At 34.7% G+C, this 17,248-nt stretch overlaps 1 protein-coding gene across 1 annotated transcript in view; it reads right to left on the bottom strand.

Annotated features, from left to right (window-relative positions):
• Nucleotides 1-11,336: 11,336 nt before the first annotated feature.
• Nucleotides 11,337-17,248, bottom strand: part of LOC136039656 (uncharacterized) — a 27,953-nt gene continuing 22,041 nt past the window's right edge. Inside the window, exon 4 of the mRNA XM_065723560.1 lies at nt 11,337-12,788. Coding sequence (XP_065579632.1) covers nt 12,660-12,788 — 129 coding nt within the window. The 3' untranslated portion in view covers nt 11,337-12,659. The remainder of the gene's footprint in view (nt 12,789-17,248) is intronic.

Genomic DNA, 17,248 nt, shown 5'->3' with positions numbered 1-17,248 from the left:
TAATTTCCTCATGGTTTCTTGGGATTTCTGGCAAAATTAGGACATTTATTAAGAATCTAGATACATGTTTGAAGCCTTTTTGGGGGATTTTACAGCATGCAGTTATCCAGTCAAGTCATTGCCCAATTATTAACCCATTTTCTGTCTAACTTTTTACCCTCTTTGAAGTAATTAGCAATTGTACTGTTTTTTTTTTTTTTTTTTTTTTTTGTTGTTTTTTTGTAAAGAGAGCGTTTCCACAGCAAAATAGAATTATCCTTGATATTAGGGCGTTTATCCCTCCCCCTTGTCAGGATAAAGTACAGCTTTTAATGGATCAATTTTGGAAACTATCGTTTTTCATTAAAATCTAAGTTTTTATGGCACTTGGTATTAACCAAGTGACCTATAGCAATCGCAAAATCTGTCTGTCAGTCTGTCGGTCCCGGTTTTGCTACTTTAGGCACTTCCAGGTAAGCTAGGACGGTGAAATTTGGCAGGCGTATCAGGGACCGGACCATATTAAATTAGAAATAGTCGTTTTCCCAATTTGACCATCTGGGGTGAGTGGGGGGCCCGTTAATTCGAAAAAAAAAGTAAAAATGAAGTATTTTTAACTTACGAAGAGTTGATCAGATCTTAATGAAATTTGATGTTTGGAAGGACATCGTGTCTCAGAGCTGTTGTTTTAAATCCCGACCGGATCTGGTAACATTGGGGGGGAGTTGGGGGGGGAACCTAAAATCTTGGAAAACACTTAGAGTGGGAAAAATAAGCACAAGTCCTAGGTACATGATTGATATAACCGGAACGGATCCGCTCTCTTGGGGGTAGTTGGGGGGGGGGGTAATTCTGAAAAATTAGAAAAAATGAGGTATTTTTAACTTACGAACGGGGGATCAGATCTCAATGAAATTTCATATTTAGAAGGATATCGTGTCTCAAAGCTCTTATTTTAAATCCTGACTGGATCTGGTGACATAGGGAGGATATTTTTGGGGGGAACCTAAAATCATGGAAAACGCTTAGATTGGAGGGATCAGGATGAAACTTGGTGGGAAAAATAAGCAGAAGTCTTAGATACATGATTTACATAATTGGAACAGATCCGCTCTATTGGGGGGGGGGGGGGGTAATTCTGAAAAATTAGAAGAAAATGACGTATTTTTAACTTACGAAGGAGTGTTCGGAATTTCATGAAACTTCATATTTAGAAGGACCTCGTAACTCAGATCTCTTACTTTAAATCTCGACTAGATCCAGTGTCATTGGGGGGAGGGCAGTTGGGGGGGACTGGAAATCTTAGAAAATACTTAAAGCGGAGAGATCAGGATGAAACTGTATGGAAAGAATAAAAGCCTGTCTAAGATACGTGACTGAAATAACCGGACCAGATCTGCTCTCTTTGGTGGAGCGGGGGGGGATAATTTGAAAAAATGAGGTATTTGTAAATTACGAAAGGGTGACCAGATCTTAATGAAATTTGATATTTAGAAAGATCTTGTGCTTGAAAGCTCTAATTTTAAATTTTGACCAGATCCTGACATTGGGGGGAGTTGAAGGGGAAAACCGGAATTCTTGGAAAATGTGAAAATTGGGGGATTTTTATCTTACGAATAGGTGATCGGATCTTAATAAAATTTGATATTTAGAAGGAATTCATGTCTCAGAGCTCTTATTTCAAATCCTGACCAGATCTTTTGACATTGGGGGAGTTGGAGTGAGAAATCTTGGAAAACACTTGGAGTGGAGGAATCGGGATGAAGCTTGGTGGATAGAATAAGCAACTCTCCTTAATATGTGATTGACGTAACCGTACTAGATTCGCTCTCTTTGGGGGAGTTGGGGGGAGGCGTTCAGTGATTTGGCGAGTATGGTGCTTCTGGACGTGTTAGGACGATGAAAATTGGTAGGCGTGTCAGGAAGCTGCACAAATTGACTTGATAAAGTCGTTTTTCCCGATTCGACCCTCTGGGGGGCTAAAGGGAGAGGAAAAATTAGAAAAAATGAGGTATTTATAACTTACGAGTGGGTGATCCGATCTTAATGAATTTTGATATTTAGAAGGACGTCGTGACTCAGAGCTCTTATTATAAATCCTTACCGGCATTTTTTTATTTTCCTTTTAAATCAATCTATTGATTCTAAGAATTTTGTTAGAGCTCATACAATATGAGCTCTTGGCTCTTCTTGCCTCGTCATAAGTGCCATATGAGCTCTTGTTGCAATAGAGTAACTACCCCCCACAGCACCCATATTGTACTGTTAACCCTAAAATTTCCCTTTCAGTGGGATATAATTGATTAAACACTGGTTCTGAATCATTATGAACATAACATGAGCCTAAAACGTACTTTTGAGGCTTCAGTCTTCTTCCCCCCATCTGCTACAATATTACAGACTAAAGTTAATCTATATTTTCCAATATACGTGCTTTATGCATTACTAAATAAAAAATTGCTACTTCATATCTGCTGTTTCGAAGGTTTTGCCCCCCCCCCCCCCCGGAAAAAAATTCCTGCATACGTGCCTGATCCTATTTAAGAACAATAAACTATTTAAGGTTCCGGATTGATATGGATAACCATTTGAGAAGCGAGAAAGATTTGAGAAGATACTACCGGATTTAAATAAGTAGAAAGTGTGGGACTTTCATTTAAGGTCATTGTTCAAATGGACAACAAGCTGTTTAACCACATTTAAATTTGGTATGCAAAGGTAATTATTGACTGGGGGTATATTGAAAAATGGATAATAGCATTAAACTGCTTTTGCATAGGCTTAGGTTGAGTTTAACTTTGTTAAGGTAATGCTTTAAGTATACCCAGTATACTTATGCTTCGGAGGTTAAACAAGCTGTTTAACCACATTTAAATTTGGTATGCAAATGTAATTATTGACTGGGGGTATATTAAAAAAAAGGAGAATAGCATTAAACTGCTCTTGCATAGGCTTAGGTTGAGTTTAACTTTGTTAAGGTAATGCTTTAAGTAGTTGAGGAATGAGTCAGGTTTAGTGTCCAAAGTTTTAGAAGTATATCAAAGGTTAAGCAATATCAAATCATCCACAAATTTAAAAGCGTTGTCTTAACTTGATAAAACATCTTTAAAAACAATTAAAATGCTAAAGGACCTGATTTAGGACACATTGCTCATAGCCAGACAAAAAATTACCTACCATACGTAAAAACAGAATTTCTTGCATATACAGCCATTGCATTTTCAATATCTGTCTGATGATTCTAGCCGTCAAAAGTTTTGCCGTCAAAAAGGAAACTATAAATAAAACTTTACATTGGTTAAAAATAGCACTTAGAGGTACACTTAAATACTGGGCATATTTCACAATCAATTTGGTAGGGATTTCACCTGGGTATACTGACTTTTTTGTGTCGAGATTTTCGAGTTTAAGTTGGGTCTGATCTATTTCAATCTCACAAGAATATCACTCACTGAACTGTTGGACGGTATGCTTCGGAGAGGCAGGTGTATTTTATAAATTGAAGCAAAATAATTATTTATGATATCTGCACTCACTGGGGCACCATTACTATCCAGTGAGAAAAACTTTGATGAGCTCTTTCCCGTGAGATCTTGGATAGTTTTTGGGGTTTCTTAGGGTTAGAATACAATAACTTATTTAGCACAAAAGTACCATGCTCCTTTCTTACTTTACGGATTTCGCTACCAACAGTGTCTCGAAGTTTCGTTCATTTATTAGGCACATTTTTTTTTTTTTATCTATGGTTTGCAGTTAGATTTTCGAGTAACTTTTCTCATTTGAACAGAGTTCCAGTATGACTGGAAAAGTTCAACTGAAAATTTAGAAGCCATTTCATTACCATTGGCAAGACATAGGATATTAGCCCAAGATTTGAAGCTAAGTTTTGCTTTGAGATAAGGGGCCTTCTCGTCATAGATTGCTACTTGCCCCAACTGAAGAGGCTGTTTTGGGGGCACAATAGTAATCTTCATCGTTGGTAAAAATCAAATCTAGGGTTTTATAACTGCATGTAGGTGACTTGACCACTTGATCAAAGCTAAGAGCAGAGCTAAGCCACTTTCGGTGTAGTTCATTAAAATCACTACGTAATGTAATTGCAGCATAAGGGTACTTGCAGCGAATTCTGTCAATATCTTCGGGGTAATTGCGGATATGCCGTCGGCTTCTTCTTAAATCCACTACGAGGAGGATACTTCATTTGGGAGGTTTTTGGGTCTGGTCAAGAGCCATAGAACATCGGATTAGCAGTTGTTCTCTATTTCAGATAATGAAAGAATCAGATTCGGGACAGTAGACCAACAAAAAGCCATCCCTCCACCATGAGATAGAGGGATAACATTTTTGTCAAATCTGGACTTAAAATGAGAGTCATAGTTAGGAATAGAGCAAAAATCTTCAATGGTAGGCCCTTTTTTGGTAAGAAAAGTAATACTAATCTGATTTTTGCCAAGAATAGTTCGTCCATTTTATTTACCAATGACCTTACATTCACCCTCAATATTATAATTTTTGCAAACATGCAGATATTTTTCTTTTTTGCCAATAGCATTCCACGCATATTTGCATATACCCTTATCTGTAGTCAATTCATGATTGTTTATCTTAATGGTCATGACTTTTAATTCGCATTCATTAGCATTTGATTTTGTGTTATCTAGGTCAGATAAACTCTTAATCATGTTACCACCTAGGTAACTGAACTTTTTTAAAAATTCAAATTTGTTTCATCACCCCTTTGTTAAAGAAAACATTTAAATATTTTTCGAGATGAGATTTATTAATAATTATTTCTGATTTTGATCCTAATTAACATCAAATGACTTTGGAGGGATTTCACTTAGACTTGACCTTAGGTCTGTGATTGCAGATTAGATAAATAAAAGAGTTATTTCAACTGAAAATAAGGAGCGATATTAAAACTTAAAACAAACGGAAATTATTCCGTATATGAAAGTGGTTGCCCCGTCCTCAACAGTCCCCTTTTTTACACTAAAGTTTGACTCTTTCTCACAACTCTACTTTTTAAAACAATAAAAAAACACTTTAGCGTAAAGAGCGAGGCGTGGAGGGACAACCCCTTTCATATACGGAATAATTTCTGTTCGCTCTAAGTTTTATGTCGCAGGTCCTATATATATGACAATGATCCATTGACAGAAATATTTCTTTATTTCTTTCTTTTTTTACTTAATCCTTATAAGAGTATCCAAGTTTGGAAGCTCCGAGGTTTTGAATATGCAAATCAGACTGTGTTGTGAGTAGAATCACACTCTGAAATTTTTACCTTGATCAGTATTGAATGTGGAGCCAAATTCCTGAGAATCAGGTTCGATGTTAGATGGTGCCGAAATGCTCGGAAAAGTACTCATCGATCCGTCTTCAAGCTTGGGAAAAATGAAAGGGTCTGGACTGTCAACCTGCTTCTGAATGTGTCTTGGTAAAGCCTCAACAAAATCTAAAAACATACATTTGCCGAAGAGTATTTAGTAGATTCAGACAAAGATGCAGTTCCAAATAACAAAGTTATGCAAATAAAAATATTTAACGAAACATAACTAATTGATTACTCTTTCGGGATGTTACCTTTTTTAGGAAAAGAATAGAAATAAAAATAATTGTGTATAAGTTAATGGGTATATGCAAAGATGAAAAGGAAAATAGATTCAATCAAGTTTACAATAACTTATTTATAAAAAGAAGGTGAAAAGAGAAATGATCAGCAACATACGTTATTCGCATGAGGGACATTCAAAAGGGTGCAACACAGGGACGATTACACTTATTAGTTTAGAACTTTAAGGAAATGAAAATAGAAATGATTAATTTAACAAAAATGCAACATAGGAACGATAAAACGCAAAGAATACGGCTACAAATCGATAAATATTTGTTTAAAATGGCTGGAGCTAGAAAAGTATAGGGTGTTAGATTGAAGAAAAGATTACAGAAGTGATGGAACAAAAAGTAATGCAACAATTTTTAGAAAATACCCACAGAAAATTGAAAATATATTTAAAACAGAAGAATCCAAAAACAAGCGAACAAATGGTGGGATTCGTGAAGAAATGGTCCTATATGTAGATTAAATAAAAAAAAAGTTTTTTTAATGGAAATTACGGAGCTACATTAAAACTTAAAACGAACAAAAATTACTTCGTATATGAAAGGGGCTGCTTCCTCATCAACTCCCTGCTCTTTGACTAAAGCTTGACTCTTTCTCTTAACTCTACTTTTTAAAACAGTAAAAAACTTCAGCGTAAAGAGTGGGGCTTTGATGAGGAAGCAGCCCCTTTCATATACGAAGTAATGTTTGTTCCTTTTAAGTTTTATGTCGCTCCTTACTTTCCATTAAAAAACTTATTTTTTTATTTAATTTCTGAACGTTTTTGAATCAATGCATGTTTTGATTTTGGTGCTCCGCAGATGAATAATTAAAACAAAATTTGCATATTTATTTTTTTGGCTAATTGGGTTTTTCATAGTTTTGATCGAATGATTTTGATAAAAAAAGAGTGGGGGAGGAGACCTAGTTGCCCTCCGATTTTGGCTTCTTAAAAAGGCAACTCGAACTTTTAATTTTTACGAATCTTTTTATTAGTAAAAGATATACGTAACTTACAAATTAGCTGACGTAAAGAACTTCTATATTCTCATATTTTTATTATGTATACTAAGGGGTTCTCCCCCTCGTCAGTACCTCGCTTTTACACTAAAGCTTAAATTTTTTCCCAATTTCTTAGGAATGACCCTTGAATCACAAAAGCCGTAGAATAAATAGTTGAAATTACTAAAAATGCTTTAGCGTAAAGAGCAAGGCATTAGGAGGAGGTGAGCCCATCATATGCGTAATAATATCTGTTCGTTTTAAGTTTCAATGCTTCTCCTTACTTTCAGTTGAAAAAAACTTTTTCATATTTATTTTTTCATTGTTTTTTTTTAAATAATGCTAGAGAATCCTGCGCTCCCTTCATGACACTTTTCTTCCCCCATTACAAATTCTTCCAAGGAAAGTTCCCCCAACATATCCGCCTCTTCTCGTGACTTATTTTTCGGCAATTCTATCTCAGTTTGGCAACGTTTTCGTTTTTAGCATTGCAAAGTCTTGGTTTTGAGAAATTTGATGCAGCTGTGGTGGCCTGGCCTCATCCAAAAGAGCAGCTATTTGAAGTATGGCCTGTTGCAGAAAACTTAGTTGATGATGGGCTTGTCTCCTGTCTCGGTGTCAGCGACGTGGAAACTCAAACTTTCGTGTTACTTCACGAAAAATCAAGGGTATTTAAATATTTATTGTTATTTGCTTTCTGTTTTCTGTGGTTTTTCAATTTATATTGAAGTAAAATTTCTTTAAAACATATTCTTGTAGACAAGGTAGAATTTTGACAGAAAAGGAATTAAAGCTTCAGCGTTTGTAGATCACTTTCCTACTTAAATAATTTCTGAGACCATACTGGCAAATGAATTCTTTCACTTTTCAATTCAATTCACTTTATTCAAAAAACATGCGACGGACAGAGCCGACTATTATTTTTTTTTGTCAAATTTGTACCTTGACCAGTAATGGACCTGGAGCCAAATTCCTGAGAGTGAGATTCGAAGTTAAGTGGTACCGAAATGCTCGGAATAGTACCCATTGGGTAATCTTCAAGCTTGGGAAAAATGAAAGGGTCTGAACTGTCAGCCTGCTTCTGATGGTCACTTGGTAAAGCTTCGACAACATCTAAAAACATAAAATTCAAAGGAATATAAAGGAATTTCAAAAAAAATGTACACATATTTGCCGAAGAGTATTTAGTAGATTCAGACAAAGATGCAGCTCCCCAATAAAAAAGTGATGCAAATAGAACCTACCTTCCCCAAAAAATTAGAAAGTACACTGCAACAGCACCAAGGAGCAACAGATTTTTCTTTAAAGAGTAAACTTTTGATCCGGCTGCAGTGGGCGATCTATTTGATCTTCGACGCCATAATAAAATATTTAAAGAAACAAAACTAATTGATTACTATTTCGGGTTATTACCATTTTTAGGAAAAGAATAGAAATAAAAATAATTGTGTATAAGTTAATTGGTATATACAAAGATGAAAAGGAAAATAGATTAAATCAAGTTTACAATAACACACGTTATTCGCATGAGGGAAATTCAAAAGGGTGCAGCACGCGTATTAGTTTAGAACTTTAAGGAAATGAAAATAGAAATTATTAATTTAACAAAAATGCAATATAGGAACGATAAAACGCAAAGAATACGGCTACAAATTGAAAGATATTTGTTTAAAATGGCTGGAGCTAGAAAATTATAGGGTCTCAGATTGAAGAAAAGATGACCGAAGTGATGGAACAGAAAGTAATGCAACAATTTTAAGAAAATACCCACAGAGAATTGAAAAAATATTTAAAACAGAAGAATCCAAAAACAAGTGAAGAAATGGTGGAATTGGTGAACAGATAGTCTTATTGCCAAAAATGATTTTAGTCCGGAAAAGCTACTGAAATAATTTCATAGGTGACTTAATATTGCTTTCTCTTAATATATTTTAAGACGATTTACAAATCCAAAAAATATATTTCGGAAGGGGGTTTTAAACCTTGCGTTTTATTCCTCCGAGACACAACCATTGATGATACTAAATAGTAAGCAAAAAATACGGCTACAAATTGAAAGATATTTGTTTAAAATGGCTGGAGCTAGAAAATTATAGGGTCTTAGGTTGAAGAAAAGATGACAGAAGTGATGGAACAAAAAGTAATGCAACAATTTTAAGAAAATACCCCATTTTCCGTAAAATTCCCATTCTCCCTACGCCTTTAACTTCAAGCGTCCACTGACGGAAATATTTCTTTCTTTTTTTCTTTTTTTTTACTTAATCCCCACCAAAGTATACAAGTTTGTAAGCTCCAAGCTTTTGAATATGCTAATGAGACTGTGTTGTGAGTAGAGTCCCATTCTGAAATTTTTACCTTGATCAGTAATGGACCTGGAGCCAAATTCCTGAGAATCAGATTCGAAGTTAAGCGGAAATTTTTGCTATAGGGTTCTCTGATAAACTGAATGTGATGGTATGATTTTCGTTAAGATTATATGACTTTTAGGGGTGTTTCCCCCTATTGCCCAAAATGAGGCAAATTTTCTCAGGCTCGTAACTTTTGATGACAAAGACTAAATTTGATGAAACTTATATATTTAAAATCAGCATGAAAATCCAATTCTTTTGATGCATTTTTTAGCATCAAAATTCCGTTTTTTAGAGTTTTGTTTACTATTGAGCCAGGTCGCTCGTTACCACGAACTGTTTGAAAAGCTCTTCTTTTTCCTCTTCTAATAAATCTTAATTCTAGTTTTTCAAATAGTAAAAAACTTTAGCTTAAAGAGCGGGGCGTTGATGAGGAAACATCAACGCCCCGCTCTTGGCGTACCACCCGTCCCTCTTTACTCATCAACGCCCGCTCTTTACGCTAAAGTTTTTTACTGTTTTAAAAAGAAGAGTTGAGAGAAAGAGTCAAACTTTAGCGTAAAGAGCGGGGCGTTGATGAAGAAGCAGCCCCTTTCACATACGAAGTAATTTCTGTTTGTTTTAAGTTTTAATGTCGCTCCTTACTTTCATTAAAAAAACTTGTTTTTTTATTTAATTTCTTAACATAAAATCTCAATTTTATGAATGTTTTGATTTAGGCTCTCCACAGAGGAATAATTAAAACGAAATTTGTATATATATTTTCTTTTGGCTAAATGGCTTTTTCATAATTTTGATCGAATGATTTTGAGCAAAAAAAGAGCGGGGGAGGAAGCCTAGTTGCCCTCTGATTTTTTGGTTACTTAAAAAGGCAACTAGAACTTCTGATTTTTTACGAATCTTTTTATTAGTAAAAGATACACGTAACTTATAAATTAGCTTACATAAAGAACTTCCTCGATCGAAAGTTCCCTCAGCATATCCCTCTCTTCTCAACCCCTCCCCCAACCAAGCAATCCTCCTGAAAACGCCTGTAAACTTCCCAATAACCATTACTATATGTAAGAACTGGTCAAAGTTTGTAACTTGTTGCCCCTCCCACGGGGACTGTGGGGGAGTAAGTCGTCCCCAAAGACATAGTAATAAGGTGTTTCGACTACGCTGAATAAAATGGCTATCTCAGAATTTTGATCCGTTGACTTTGGGAAAATAATTAGCGTGGGAGGGGGCCTAGGTGACCTCCAAATTTTTGGTCACTCAAATAGGGCACTAGAACTTTTCATTTCCGTTAGAATGAGCCCTCTTGCAACATTCTAGGACAACTGGGTCGATACGATCACCCTTAGGGAAAAAAACAAACCAACAAACACGCATCCGTGATCTGCCTTCTGGCAAAAAATACAAAATTCCATATTTTTATAGATAGGAGCTTGAAACTTCTACTGTAGGGTTCTCTGATACGCTGAATCAGATGGTGGGACTTTCGTTAAGATTCTATGTATTTTAGGGGTTGTTTCCCCCTATTTTCTAAAGTAACGCAAATTTTCTCAGGCTCGTAACTTTTGAAGGGTAAGACTAAACTTGATGAAACTTATGTATTTAAACAGTTCGTTACTACGAACTGTTTGATTAATTATGCACAATGTTGGTCTCTATTTATGTTTTTAAGATTCATTCATGTAAATCAGAATCTCCTAGCCAATTAGTGCAATGATACCAAACATGGTACAACTGTACCATTTTTGTACAATTTACCTCTACTGGTATAATTTAGTACAATCCCACAAAATATGGTACATTTTACAAAATCGTGGTACAATTCAAGTATTTTTTTTACTGATGTTTGTATTCTTCCGTCTATTGGCAAATTTATATTATTCCATCGATTGGCAAATTTACAGAAAAAGTTCTAAAATTATTCGTAGTTTTATTACTCTTTTTATTTATCCTTTCCAATTATTTCCTTTCAGGTTAAGCTTTTGAAACAATGCCAATGAAATCCTTTTTAGTATTTTTTATCAGAACAATACTATAAGAAGGCTCCCCTAGATAGTTCTCTAACTAAAGTAAACCCCGCCCCCTATTTATGTGAGTTGGAACTCCAGTAAAAAGCCTCGCTTTTTTTTAGCAAATGCTGAATTGTCTGCACCCTGGTCCGTAGGAGTGACATCTTTGACCCCTGTCTCAGGGGTCAATGATGTCACTGTAATATTCGCCAAAGTAGACCCAGCTTTCAAGAGTTGCCTAAAGAAATCTTGACGAGAACTCCACCGGGATGTAGGATGATTTGGACCCAACCAGACACTGTACTTACAATCAAAGGCAGTAAAATTGAATTTCACTCAAGCTTCAAACGGAGATTCTGAGAATTATCCGAGCTTTTCGAAATCCTAGTAAACACATATTTTCACTGAATGGTCATTTATTGGTCAAAATTCAGGATATAACAAAGATTACTTAAAAGACATTACTTTTAAAAACATTACTATAAATATTACTAAAAAACGATATAAATTATAAACAAAAATTTGAAAACAGTGTTATTCCCGAACTATGCAATTCTACACTATTAAATAAGTAAAACGAGTCTTTTCAACTGAAAGTAAGGAGCAACACTAAATTCAAAGCGAACAGAAATTATTCCATATATGAAGGGGTCACACCCCTCCTCAATACCTTGCTGTTCAATCTAAATTTTCACAAGTGGCTCATGTGTTTCAGGAGTTGTTTTAAAGAAATTGAGTCAAATTGTCAAACTTTAGAGTAAAGAGTAATTTATTGAGGAGGGGACAAACTCTTCATATACGGAGTAATATTCGCTCATTTGAGTTTTAGTGTTGCTCCTTACTTTCAGTTGAAAAAATCGTTTAATTTCTTTTCATTTTTCAAATAATACCAGTAAATCTAGCTCATCTTGTACAAACAATAACCTCCCCTCAGGAGAAACTCTTTTTGTTGAAAGCCCCCCCCCCCACCCACACGAAAAGACACCCTTCTTAAAATTATTCTGGACCATTCCATCCTTGTGAAAAATCCCCTGAATTCTTCGTGAAATTCTCGTGAAAATCACGAATATCTCCTGTGTTTCGGGAGTTGTTGAAAAGAAATTGAGTCAAACTGTCAAACTTTAGAGTAAAGAGTAAACTATTGAGGAGGGGACAAACTCTTCAGATACGGAATAATTTTTGATCATTTGAATTTTAGTGTTGCTCCTTACTTCCAGTTGAAAAAATTGTTTAATTTCTAATCATTTTTAAAATAATACCAGTAAATCTAGCTCATCTTGTACGAACAATAACCTCCCCTCAGGAGAAACTCTTCCGTTGAAAGCCCTCCCTGCCCACACGAAAATACACAACTCTTAAAATTATTCCGGACCTTTCCATCCTAGTTAAAAATCCCCTCAATTCTTCGTAAAATTTCTTGCAGACGATTTAGTACACTTTCATTTGAAAAAAGACTTTAAGCTCTAATCGTTTTTCTGATCACTTTGGAAATTCCCCCTTCCATAGAAAATTTTCCCCGAATTCAAAACAAGCTAAAACTTTCCTCCGGACACTCTTCGCATACAATTCATAATCGCATACAATTCATACACTCCTCGCAACAATTCATAAATTCGCATACAATTAATAAGGCACACATTCATAACTTAAAAACCGATCCCCAGGGACTCTGGTGGGTCATGTTAAATCTAAAGGTATGGTACTATATAAAAAAATTTCCTAACAGAATTCGACAAAGAATTGACCAGTACAGTCAAATAGTATTGAGTTTAGACTCAATATCTTCTCTATTGCATTTCTTGCTTGGCTGGTGGTTTTATACTCTGCGACGAACATCGCGTGTTGTTGCTGAAAAAGGAAGAAAAACATTTGTTTGAGGGAGAAAAACAAAATAATTTTCCATCTTTATCAATAGAATTTATAATCTGAGTCTCATCAATATTATGAAATACGAGCTACTCTTCCGAGTGACATCTTTAAATACAACTACAAAGTTATCAACCTATGCTACATTTAATCTATATATATAAAAATAAGTTGTCTGTCTGTCTGTGGATGTGTGGATGGATGTGTCAGGTGACGTCACCTGAAAAAACTGGATCAGGTGACGTCAAAACTGAAAAAACTAAAAAAGGCAAAAACTACAAAAAAAACTAAAAACTAATAAAAAAAATAAAAAAGCTAAAAAACTAAAAAAACTATAAAGGTAAAAACCAATAAAAAACTAAAAAGGCAAAAACTACAAAAAAAAACTAAAAACTAATAAAAAAAGTAAAAAAGCTAAAAAACTAAAAAAACTAAAAAAACTAAAAAAAGGTAAAAAACTAAAAAAAATAAAAAATAAAAAAAAACTAAAAAAAAGGAAAAAACTGAAAAATAAGCTAAAATAAAGGTAAAAACCAATAAAAAACTAAAAAAAAAGGAAAAAACTAATAAATGACGACACTCAAAGAGAAAAAAAAGGCAAAAACTACAAAAAAAACTAAAAACTAATAAAAAAAATAAAAAAGCTAAAAAACTAAAAAAACTAAAAAAAGGCAAAAACTACAAAAAAAACTAAAAACTAATAAAAAAGCTAAAAAACTAAAAAAAATAAAAAAAAGGCAAAAACTACAAAAAAACTAAAAACTAATAAAAAAAATAAAAAAGCTAAAAAACTAAAAAAACTAAAAAAACTAAAAAAAGGTAAAAAACTAAAAAAACTAAAAACTAAAAAAAAACTAAAAAAGGTAAAAACTAAAAGAACTAAAAAAGAAAAAAATAAATGACGACACTCAAAGAGAAAGCGACCAGGACAAAAGGAATGTTCGATTAGCAATCAACAAAGCACCGGGACACAGGGAGTATAAATGACGACCAGGACAAAACTAAAAAATCTAAAAATCTAAATAAACTAAAAAAGAAAAAAAAAGGAAAAAAATAAAGGAGAAAAACAAAACTAAAAAACGAATGTATATACAGACCGGTACACCGGGATACAAATGACGACCGGGACACAGGGAATATAAATGACGACCGGGACACAGGGACACAACTACAACGGGGACACCGGGGGAAACAGGGGGATATAAATGACGACCGGGACAAAAAAACTAAAAAGAAAAAAAAACTAAAAACTAATAAAAAAACTAAAAAATCTAAAAATCTAAATAAGCTAAAAAAGAAAAAAAAAGGAAAAAAATAAAGGAGAAAAACAAAACTAAAAAACGAATGTATATACAGACCGGGACACCGGGATACAAATGACGACCGGGACCCGGGACACAGGGAATATAAATGACGACCGGGACACAGGGACACAACTACAACGGGGACACCGGGGGAAACAGGGGGATGTAAATGACGACCGGGACACCGGGACAGGGAATGGTCGATTAGCAATCACCATCAACAAAGCTCAAGGGCAATCATTAGAATCATGAGGTATAGATCTGAATACAGATTGTTTTCCCATGGACCATTATATGTTGCATGTTCAAGAGTCGGTAAACCTGACAATCTATTTATATGCAAAGACAATGGGACAGCAAAGAATGTTGTATATTCGCAAGTTTTACGTAGTTAAAACCATATATATATATCTATCTATATTCACAGGTGGGACATAGGGACACAACTACAATGGCGCGTAACTATTATGGCGCGTAACGACTTACGCGCGCGGGGGGGCTTGGGGGGGGCGCGAAGCGCCCCCACCAACTAGGTGTTGGGGTGGCGCGAAGCGCCACCCCAACAGCTAGTATTACATATAGCCCGTGCAGATGAATACCACGATCCATGACAATACCTCCTGAATTTGTCTGATATTTGAAATAAAGCATATTGAAATTATTAAAAACTCAAAAGAAACATAAATTAGTAGGTAAACAAGAGGGGTTGACCCCTCCTCATTACCTAAATCTATACGATCAAAAACTAGTAAAAATAAACCAACTAATAATGCTTCACTACGTTTGAAGGATATAGAAAACTTGCACTTTACTGAAAACATTAAACAATAAAAAGGTTATAGTATGAAAATAAAGCATTCTCAAGCTGAAAGTTAATTATATCACAGACAGAGTAAGACTATGAAATCCTTCTATATTAGTTGATGTTATGACGCTACACACTTTCTCTTAACTCCTATATCAATATTCTTTTTTACTTGGATATTGTGCTCTCAGTAAAATACTAATTTTATATAGTCCTATAAACATAGGGGAATATCACAGTAGGCTTATTTGTGCTGGTGTTACTGATATGTATTACTGGCAAACAAGCCAGTGCTGCAAACAACTTGCAACATAAATTATTTTTATGATATCCAAAGTTGCATATTCCAGGTCGACAATAAACTAGTTTTTTTTACATTTCAAGTCAATTTTTTCAGTTTTTTCAACAAAAAAACTTGAACTCTTGGCAAATATTTGTTTTCCTGTATGTGAAGCACCGTCCCAGTGTAAAACGACCAGCTGAGCGCAAAACTAAAAGCAAATTTGATGTACAATGTATCAGACAAAAGTTTCATAGCCATCAATATGTGATTTTACCCTTTTCAGCGTTGCAACCTCTTTTTTCCCACACTACAAGAAGGCAACTATTCTGACATACAATAATGAGCCGTTCTACATGCTATTCTGCTTTTCAAAGTCTCTCTCAAAGAAAATTTCAGTGTTAATGAATCAATTCTGCAGGCTGAAAAACTATACACAAATCTTATGAACAAAGCGGTCTTTGGAGATGTAAAAGTAAACCCTTCCCAGGAAAAATAGTGGGATTGATCAATAAAAAGAGACTGGAACTGCCAGAACTTCGAAACGGTGTTCCCAATAATCCGATATGGTATCTGTACTGAGAAATTTCTTTACAGCTGAATGATATGGGGCTGTAAATGAAAGGGGCCGCTTCCTCATCAACGCCCCGCTTTTTACGCTAAAGTTTTTTTACTGTTTTAAAAAGTGGAGTTAAGAGAAAGAGTCAAACTTAAGCGTAAAGAACATAGTTGATGAGGAAGCAGCCACTTTCATTTACGAGGTAATTTTTGTTCGTTTTAAGTTTTAATGTTGCTCCTTACTTTCCATTAAAACAACTTGTTTTTTATTTAAAAGTCTAATAGCCCAACCTTTAAGAAATATTCCAAAAATAAAACTTTAGTGCCAAAGCTCATAAATATATGAAGTAGATTTTTTATAAGACGTTAAACATTTCTCTTTAAATGTTCTGATAACCCACTTGCCCTGCATAAAAAAAGGAACAAAACAACGGGAGACAGATCAGGGCTACCCATACAAAAGAAGTGATTTTCCTTGTTTTTCAAAGAAGGGCACTGTAATATATCTGTTCAAGGTTTTCGACAATGACATTTCCAATGGTATGCTTTTCATTTTAATCTGACACACCTTTTGAGGAGCTTCACTTTTCTGCTTTTTTTTCTGAAATCCCCATAAGTTTCTTTTCGCAATAAGCTTTTACTTTTAATACGAGCCAAAGCAATAGTTACCGTTCAAAAGAGCTCTCTCAATCTTCTAGGATCAGTGGTTCCAACCATCCCTTGGGAAAAAAAAAAGAAAAAAGAACAAATAAACACGGATCTATGATCTTACTTCTGGCAAAAAAAAATCCCACTTGTTAAAAATTTCATAGTAAGGAACTGTAAGTAAGGAGCGCCCTGGCTCAAAAGTAACCTAAACTGTAAAACACAGAACTTTGATACCAATTGATACAAGTTAAAATCCAAATAAAATCAAAACACGTTTCATTAAGTTTAGTCTTACCCGTCAAAGGTAACAACCCTCAGAAAAAATGCCTTATTTTCAGAAAAAGCAGAAACACCCCTTGAAAGTAGTAGAATCATATTAAAATCACACCATCAGTTTCAGCGTATCTGAGAACCCTGGTGTGGAGGTTCCAAGCTTAAATCTACAAAAATCTATAGTTTTGTATTTTTTTGCCAGAAGAAAGATCATGGATGCAAGTTTGTTTTTTCCCCAGGATGATCATGTTTAACCGGTGGCTCTACAATATTAAGAGAGGGCTCATTCAAAAGGAAATTAAAAGTTATAATGCCCTTCTTAATTGACCAAAGAGATTGAAGGACAACTAGGCCCACTCCATCTCCCCTTTTTTCCAAAATCGCCGGATTAAAATTTCGAGACGTCTATTTCATTTATCATAGAGAAAACCCCCAATAACTATACCTTTGGATATAACATGACACCCCTCCCTCAAAGCTCAACGGGAAAAGTTTTCGAGTTATAGTATGTAGTTATAGCATAGTATTTGTTATTTAGAAGCCTGCATACATTTTAGGGTGGAAAGACGAATTT

Source organism: Artemia franciscana, chromosome 19, assembly GCF_032884065.1.
Source record: "Artemia franciscana chromosome 19, ASM3288406v1, whole genome shotgun sequence".
NCBI classification, from domain to species: Eukaryota; Metazoa; Arthropoda; class Branchiopoda; order Anostraca; family Artemiidae; genus Artemia; species Artemia franciscana.
This window is presented reverse-complemented; position numbering and strand designations above follow the sequence as displayed.